The sequence below is a fragment of the Otolemur garnettii genome, unplaced genomic scaffold (genome assembly GCF_000181295.1).
Source record: "Otolemur garnettii isolate 467f Iridium unplaced genomic scaffold, OtoGar3 scaffold00013, whole genome shotgun sequence".
NCBI classification, from domain to species: Eukaryota; Metazoa; Chordata; class Mammalia; order Primates; family Galagidae; genus Otolemur; species Otolemur garnettii.
In genome coordinates, this window is record NW_003852408.1 from 10,400,277 (window position 1) to 10,408,984 (window position 8,708).

At 39.9% G+C, this 8,708-nt stretch overlaps 1 protein-coding gene across 3 annotated transcripts in view; it reads left to right on the plus strand.

The window, feature by feature from the left end:
• Positions 1–8,708, plus strand: part of PAX3 (paired box 3) — a 96,868-nt gene that overhangs the window by 68,703 nt on the left and 19,457 nt on the right. For all 3 annotated transcript variants that reach the window (XM_012802149.1, XM_012802150.1, XM_003784909.1), the window contains exons 6-7: positions 6,973–7,138; positions 8,157–8,371. In XM_012802149.1, coding sequence (XP_012657603.1) covers positions 6,973–7,138; positions 8,157–8,371 — 381 coding nt within the window. The remainder of the gene's footprint in view (positions 1–6,972; positions 7,139–8,156; positions 8,372–8,708) is intronic.

The window sequence follows — 8,708 nt, forward strand, 5'->3', positions numbered from 1 at the left end:
TTTTTTTTTAATAGACAGAGTCTCACTTTGTCACCCTCGGTACAGTGCTCACAGCAAGCTCCATCTCTTGGGCTTAGGCGATTCTCTTGCCTCAGCCTCCCACTCAAGTAGCGGGGACTACAGGTGCCCACCACAATGCCCGGCTATTTTTTTGTTGCAGTTTGTCCAGGGCCGGGTTCAAACCCGCCACCCTCAGTATATGGGTCCGGCACCCTACCCACTGAGACACAGGCGCTGCCTGGATCTGTTCTCAAGATAGGTTGAATATCAGCTCTACATTGAATGTGCCTCAAAACATAAACATTTATTTTAAGGAACTCAGACAGGAAGGTGATGAAAACCTGCAGAGTATTCCATGTTGCTCTGTTTCATCGCTGCCTCTGTCAAAAACAAGAGTGAGGACAGAATAAATTTCAAGCCCATGTACAGTACCCACCATTCTCATCTGGCTCAATGAATGCCAAAGGATAACAAGAATGGCCCATTAACTTTCAGAGGACATGGGATCAAACCAATAAAGAGAGGTTCATATTTTTCTATACAGTGACCTCCTATCCAAAGCAGGGCCCTCATTAATGTAACAGCTGTCCTAATGTGGCTTTAACCCGGTGACTTTTTACATTCCTTATGGCTTCTTTAGTTCCCTTGAGACACATCATGTCTTGCACCATGGCTGTGATCTACAGCCTAACAAATTTCCTAGAGCACCCAGCATATGGATCTTTTAGTTAACTCAGCAGGAAAAAGAAGGGAGTAGTTAATCACTGATTAAAATGCCAGAAGGAAATCCTTTAGTTTTTAGAAGGATCTGGGAAAGCAGTAGCAAAGTCAACCCCGTTTGAGTGATAGCCAGCCAGAAAGTGTGAGTTAGTTTAATTTGGGGCATCTGGGAAAACCAAACACCAAACTCCAAAAAATCCCAAACCATGTCTCCATCCCATTTTTTTTTTTTCCCCCAAGGACTAGACTTGTCTGGATAAAGATGAGACTAAAATTAGAATAATTTTCAGAATGTTGTCAGTGTTCCTAAAAAATTCATTTAGATAGTAGTTATGGTGAGTTTATCATAACCCAATCTGAGGGCACAGTCTATGAATTCTTGTACACCAAAGACTATTTGATTAAAAACTGTGACACTACAAGCAAAAAAAAGAGACTATTTTCCTAATTCATCTTGGTAGCTATTATCATATAAATAATGACAAGCATTAAAGTTTTGTGAGAAAGAATTACTTGCAAATATTTGTGTGAAAATGGTTTAATAAATATTTCACTAAATATTAAGAAAGTATCATTCTCTTTTGTCACCAACAGAATGGAAGACAAGAACAAAAGATACTGTGGAAATAGCATTTAATTAGGAGTCAGGAGATACAGGTTTGGGTCCTAACTTGCCATAAGTACTTTGTTAAGCAAGTCACTCAGTCCTGTCATCATGCTGAACTCACTCTAGGCTTCAGGTACTTTTGAATTTTTAAAAAATTAGGTGATCCCAGCCTGGGTCCATTAAGTCACCAGGATAATCATGGATGGACTTTAGGAGATCTAGGAAACTTGAGATTGTACACAAAATTTTGTGCCTCTGTGTGTGTGTTTATACAGCTATTAACTATGATCCCAGATTTATATCACATTATCAAATACCGTGTTTACCCTACTCCCAAATTAAAAACTAGGATGCGTGATCTCTTCGGGCCCCTATAGCAGCAGTAATTTGGCATTCTCAGAGAGGCACAGTGGTGATTTAAAGACATCTAATAGATCTGTGCAGTCAGAAGTTAAGATGGGTGTAGACTATCCTGAACTGCATAACAAAGCAAAAGTACAGTCATCCTGCAGGAGTTTGCTCTTGAGATGTATCAAGATGAAATTGAATGTGCTGTGTATGTCCATGGTTTTTAGACTTGCCCGGGCATGTGGCATTCTCCCTCTCAACCTTGACTGTCCTCTTCCCAACCTACTTTCCACACAGTGGCCAAAACTAGAGACTGGCGATGATAGGAAGCCTGGGGAGAGCATGGTGTAGAAGGGGAAAGGGAATGGCATGAAAGAGCTGATCCAGGGAAATGAGTAGCCTGGGCTGAATTTATTCACTTTGAAAGTATTGCACTCGGTGTCTCTGAGTTAGACATCACCAAGTCTGGTGCTTCATTGAGCATTTTATAATCTTACGGATTCTCTTTCTAAGGATAAAGAATTACATGCTCTCCCCATTTTTCAAACTGCACTTGTGATACTCCACTAGAATAACGTAGGTTAAATCACCTTTGAAGACAACACCAAAAATGTGAAGCAGTAATTTGTTTTTATTTATTTATTTATTTATTTGAGACAGAGCCTCAAGCTGTCCCCTGGGTAGAGTGCTGTGGCATCACAGCTCACAGCAACCTCCAACTCCTGGGCTCAAGCGAGGCTCCTGCCTCAGCCTCCCAAGTAGCTGGGACCACAGGCGCCTGCCACAACCCCTGGCTATTTTTTGATTGCAGCCGTCACTGTTGTTTGGCCGGCCCAGGCTGGATTGGAACCCGCCACCTTGGGCGTATGTGGCTGGCGCCTTAGCCACTTGAGCCACAGGCACCAAGGCTGACACAGTAATTTACTGATGTGCAAAATTAGACTTGCACCATGGGACAATTAGCACTAATCCATGAAACTTGGGTGCAAATTTGGCTGAAGCCTCCATTCAAGTCAAACTGGCTTTCAACTATTTGAGATGTTCCTTGGTACTTTCCTGTTTACACATTGGCACAAAAGGCTTTGGCTTTAGACCACAGAGAGAAGGAAGTAAAGCAAAGCTTTAATTCTCAGCTTTCTCAGACAGAAGTGTCCATGTGAGACTTTTAACTTAGTAGTTAACATTTATTAAAAACTTAATATCTCATAGGTATTCTTTTAAGTGCTTTGATTGTATTATGTATCTTTAGTTGTCACAACGATCTTATGAAGTAGTTTTTATATTCCTTATTTAGCAGATGGGAAAACGGAGACCCACAGATATTAAGCAAATCATTCAAGATCACAGAAATAGTAAGTGGCGAGGCTAGGATTCTACTTTTGCTTGGTCTACATTATGCCCATGTTAAAAAAGTATTACTGTATCTTTACTGTAGAAAGTACTGAGTGATATGGAGAGACTGAAATTACATTGAGTTATATGTATACTGTAGAAGTACAGTTAGCAGGTACTACATATGCAGCTGAATTTGTAAAACTTGTTCTTTCTGCCCTACTGACAAAGACACCAGTGGAAGATTCATTTCCTTTCCTGGCATATCAATGAAAGACCAGTTTGTCTCCATTGTTATTGCTACTCTTTCCAAATCAAGAGGAAATTTCTAGTAACTTAACCACTAAGTTGTAAGTGACTTCTGTCTATTTTAGATAAACTTATTCAGTATCATACACTCACACATGCCATTCAGTAGATTATTCATGGATTGCAAAGAATTAGTGATTTAATATTGAAAGAGTTACCTAAGACTTGGGAGTATCAAGGGAATTTTGGTTAAATATGGGATAATGACAGCATTACCAGGGCATTGTGGTTGGTCTGTTAGGGTTTTGAAAATGAAAGTTATTTTTAGGCCAGACATGGTGGCTCATACCTGTAACCCTAGCACTCTAGGAGGCCGAGATAGGTGGATCGCTTGAGCTCATGAATTCAAGACCAGCCTGAGGAAGAGTGAGACTTTGTCTCTAACAAAATAGCTGGGCACTGTGGTGGGCTCCTGTAGTCCTAGCTACTTGGGAGACTGAGATAAGAGGATTGTTTGAGTCCAAGAGTTTGAGGTTGCTGTGAGCTATGACACCATAGCACTCTACCAAAGGTGACAAAGTGAGACTCTGTCTCAAAAAAAGAAAAAAAAGAAAAGAAAATTATTTTAAGGGCACCTTTCTTCCTCCTGCTAAAAATAGAAGATATATAATATTTAAAAAATGGAAGATATGTTTCAAAGAATAAAGAAAGCAAAACCCCTTCCTAACTTGCAACTTTAGTATATTTTTCCTTTAATGCTTCTTTTGGCAGACTCTGCTGATTCTAGGAAATGCAAAAGGATGGCAATGGTAAGATGATAAAAAATCTGGTCAAATGGCCAGAGACAGGCAGAGTATTCCTCGCTAATCCCTGTTTTTCTCAGCAATAGCCCTCTGGATTTACGTAGCCTAAATTTAAGCAACGTTTAAATTCCTTCCTTTGGGAATCTCTTTAATGTCCTGCTGAAAGTTGCTTTTCAGTAAAAATTTGCTTCCCAACCTTTCTCTTCAGAAATATCTCTATTATAGATATAATATCATAAATATATTTAAACTTTTAAACCCAACTCCTGGTGAGTTTACTCAATGTCTTCGATACTTATTTGTATGATTTTTGAACAAAATAAAAATCAAACTTAAAAACCCTATACCCTTAGTCCATTTGGAGTCTATCTTTTGATGGTATCTGTAGAACGTCATGATGTTTCTTTTTTATTATTTGAGTGAAGACATTTTTGATTTTAAAAACTGGTTGAAGTGGAGTTAGCATGAACCTTGAATCAACAGGAGGTTGAAATGGATGGAGAGATCAGACATAGCCACCACCAGGGTAAATCAAACTTGGTTTACTTATCTAAAGGTTACAGACGGAAGTTGCCACTGAGAGACTGGCATGTCCTCTGACAACAACTGAAGTGTAGGTTTCTGAGTTCTTCATGGGAGGCCTCACTGGTGGAATTGAGGATAGTAGATCTTCATGAATGAAGTCATGTCAGGACTTTGGGAAATCCAACTCCTCTCTCAGCCTAATATCTCTCTCTATAAAGCTGGAAACACCTTGTTCATAGTTGGTCTAGATAGATATGGGGGACTGCTTCATCTGGGCCTGGAGTACCTCCTTAATCTTGAAGTTTTATAATATAAAATACGACGACAGTGTTTGGTATGGTACAGTACACCCAGGCATGAACGTCTCCCTACTTTCTCACCTCAGCCTCTTCAGGCTAACACAGCTTGGTCCCAGCACTTCTTTGAAAATAGTTTTCTTGCCCCAGTGCCTCTGGGAGTCATGGTAACATGCACTCAGACACATAGAATTGGTTGTATTACCCCAGGTAGCAATTTATTAAGTTAAATAAAGCTCTAATTCAATTATGTGTCATCATGGGAAAATATTGGCTTACCTTCTTTTCCTGTTGGAAACTTAAGGAGTGCTAAATGTTAACATTTCAAGGACGTTTAAAGAGTTTCTTTTACCCAATATCTTGTAACAATGGTGAGAGAAGACGAAACACTTTTTCACACAAATGCTTGGGTGAGTGACAATAGTTTGAGCAGATCCCTTGGCAAAGTATTTGCTAAATTTGGCTTTCCTCCTCTCTTAAATTATATGACTTAAACAATTTACAGCCGGGTTGTATCATTGTTAACATTGCTTTGTAGGGAAATCAAGTCTCATCTTTTCTTAGACAATCTTGAGTGATCGCTTATCAAAATCATATTCAAATTTTAAAATTAGCCGAAACTTTGCCTCCACTCTAAAATTCACCTTATTCTCTGCAATTCCAAACATGGGGCTTCTACCTGTAGTGAGCAACTATTATGTTCTCCTTGACTACTCTGTGAATTCCATCAGGACAAAACAGGAAGCCACTTGAATGCAGGGATCCTATTTTATTCCCTTTTAATCCCTCCCAACCCATGTACAGTGCTTTCCCCACATTGTTTCAATTAACTTTTGGTATACAAATTTGAGTCTTTCTGTTTTAGGCAGGGTCTCTCTTTCAAACCTAGGCTAGAGTGCTATGGCGTCCTCATAGCTCAATGCAACCTCCAACTCCTGGGCTCCAGCAATCCTCCTGCTTAAGCCTCTAGAGTAGCTGGACTACAGATATGTGCCACCCCCCACCCCCCAGGTAATTTTTCTATTTTTTGTAGAGACAGGGTCTTGCTCTTGCTCAGCCTGGTCTCAAAACTCCTGACCTTAAGCAATCCACACACTTTGCCTCCCCAAATACTAGGATTACAGGCAGAAGCCACTGTACCCAACTGGAGAAAATCCTCTTCAATTGGTGGAAATATCATGTGTGCCCTCTGGAAAAATCACTCTAAGTTCTATAATCTATATTTAAACTCTGCAGATGTAGAAATTGGGCAAGACCAGGGGCCCATTATCCGCCCTCTGTAACAATTTCTCAATTGGGTGTTCTCGCCGCTGGTATTGTCCATTCTCTTTATTGACTCACACAAAAAGCTTGGGCCTTGAACTCCTTGAAGTTATTTTATTATATTACGTCAGGTTTTTCTGAATATACCTTGTTAGCACAGTGCCTGACACAGAGTATCATAGGTGCTTAATAGCTGTTGTTGAAAGAAATAATTAATGAAGCTGGTTATTTTAGATAAAAATACTTTGATGTCTTAAAATGGTCACCTTTTTTCAGCATTTGTTTTCACTGAGATACGTGGAATATCTACGTATTTGAAAGAGGTTGTAAAATGGCTCCATTAATCATCCTGTTCAGATTATATGACCATCCAGGAGCATAGAAATACAGAGATAGACTGGTAAGAATATAGAATACAAGGCTAGGTGTAACAGGGAAGGCCAAATTTTGGACGCATCATGAGAAGAGTCAAAGAGGCTCATGGACCCTCCCTGGGCAGCTGTAATCATGATGGTGGGTGGGTGATGTTGTGAGGAGTGCCTACTGTTCCTGCCTCTCTGTGATTCCTGCCCACGGTCAGCACAAGGCTCATAGGGGCTATTGCAACACCATGGAAGGTCCTGGTCTGTGAAGCCACTTGACTAACCCTTGACATTTAACTTTCTTTTCACTCCTGACAATGCTCCCAAACATCTCAGGAGGTAGAGGGCTCTTGCATCTATCTGCCCTGTCACTAAGGGGCCTTTAATCTGTTTTAGCATGAAAAATTCATTAAGAATGTGCTATTATTTCATCAGTGAAATCCTCAAATTTTAAATTAAATCCATAGGTCTGGTTTAGCAACCGCCGTGCAAGATGGAGGAAGCAAGCTGGGGCCAATCAACTAATGGCTTTCAACCATCTCATTCCTGGAGGCTTCCCGCCCACGGCAATGCCGACTCTGCCAACATACCAGCTGTCGGAGACCTCTTACCAGCCCACGTCTATTCCACAAGGTACAGAGGAAGAGAGTCAAGGAGATTAAAATGGGACTTCCAATTGCTTTTTCTGGTGGATATTTTATACAAGTGAAATCTTTCCCCAATGCTGACATCAATGTTTGTATGTTAATTATATGACATTGGGTTGTCCTGAAAGTACCTGTCACATTTCAGAAACATAGTTTCTTCTATGACATATCTGAATCTCTCTAGATAAACTGTGTTGTAATATAATACCACTGCAGTACTTTGAAACAAAACCAGCCTTCCTAAATAAACACAGTATTTGCTTGTCTTCTGTTAAAATTTAACCTCTACATTTGTACTTCAGTTTGAAACTAGCTGAACTTCAGTGATGTTTTTAAGTCTAGTAGTAATAGAAGGAAGGTTAGCATTGATAAAATCACTGTGAGCATATAGGAGTGAATAGGATGTTAAATTTTTAGACTGCATTATCTGGGAATATGAAAAATAGCATTCCAGGCATTTGAAACTACAGAGGGTGCCAAAAATATGTATACACATTTTCAGAAAGCAAAAAACAATATTAAAATTCTACTACTCAATATAAAGTGATAACAAAAGTTGAATACTAGTCACGTTGATCATGTCTTATAATTGCAAAAGTCAACCATGACTTGAATATTACAATTATACAATTTTTTCCTTTCTTTAAGGCACCCTCGCTACACTTATCATACTAATATTTAGATGCTTTAAAAGTATATTTAATAACAAACTCGAGACTTACAATCCTTTTATTGGTTGTGATATTGGTTAATTCTCACACTGATTAATAACATACTACCAAAATACACTTGTTAGCACTTGTTAGTGAGTGTGTGCTAGAGAGTCCATACACATGGTATGTACTTTCAAATGTGCACAGATAGATGTGAAATGCAGTTAGAAGTGAAGATGTGATCTTATCAATAGATACTCCTGCTGGCTTGGTGACTTGTGAACTTTCGCATTGAACTTTCTCTGCTGGCCCACAGAGAAACTCAGTGGCTGACAATCGTTTTCATTTCAGCCGTATCGGACCCCAGCAGCACCGTTCACAGACCTCAACCGCTTCCTCCGAGCACCGTACACCAAAGCACTATTCCTTCGAACCCAGACAGCAGCTCTGCCTACTGCCTTCCCAGCACCAGGCATGGATTTTCCAGCTATACAGACAGCTTTGTGCCTCCGTCGGGGCCCTCCAATCCCATGAACCCTGCCATTGGCAATGGCCTTTCACCTCAGGTCAGTCCCGTGTTTCTAGACAGACCATTTGCTGTATACCAGAACCAAACAGTCAATTCCCCCAGGCAGTCGTGTAATGAATTGCCAAATTTAAACCATAATGTATTCTTTATACAAGCCACATGATTTCAGTTTTCTGGTTTCCTTTCTCTTCACCCTTCCTGCTGGCTGCATCAAAAGTTGTAGCTCAGAATTTAAACTTCACGTGATTTTGGGTGTCATGGCACAGACTTTGTTTTAGAGTTCATTGTTAAGGTGTTTGTCACGTGTCGTCTTCTCCATCCTAGTTCTGGACTTTGGTTAAGAAACTCACAAACATTGGTGTTTATTTTTTTTT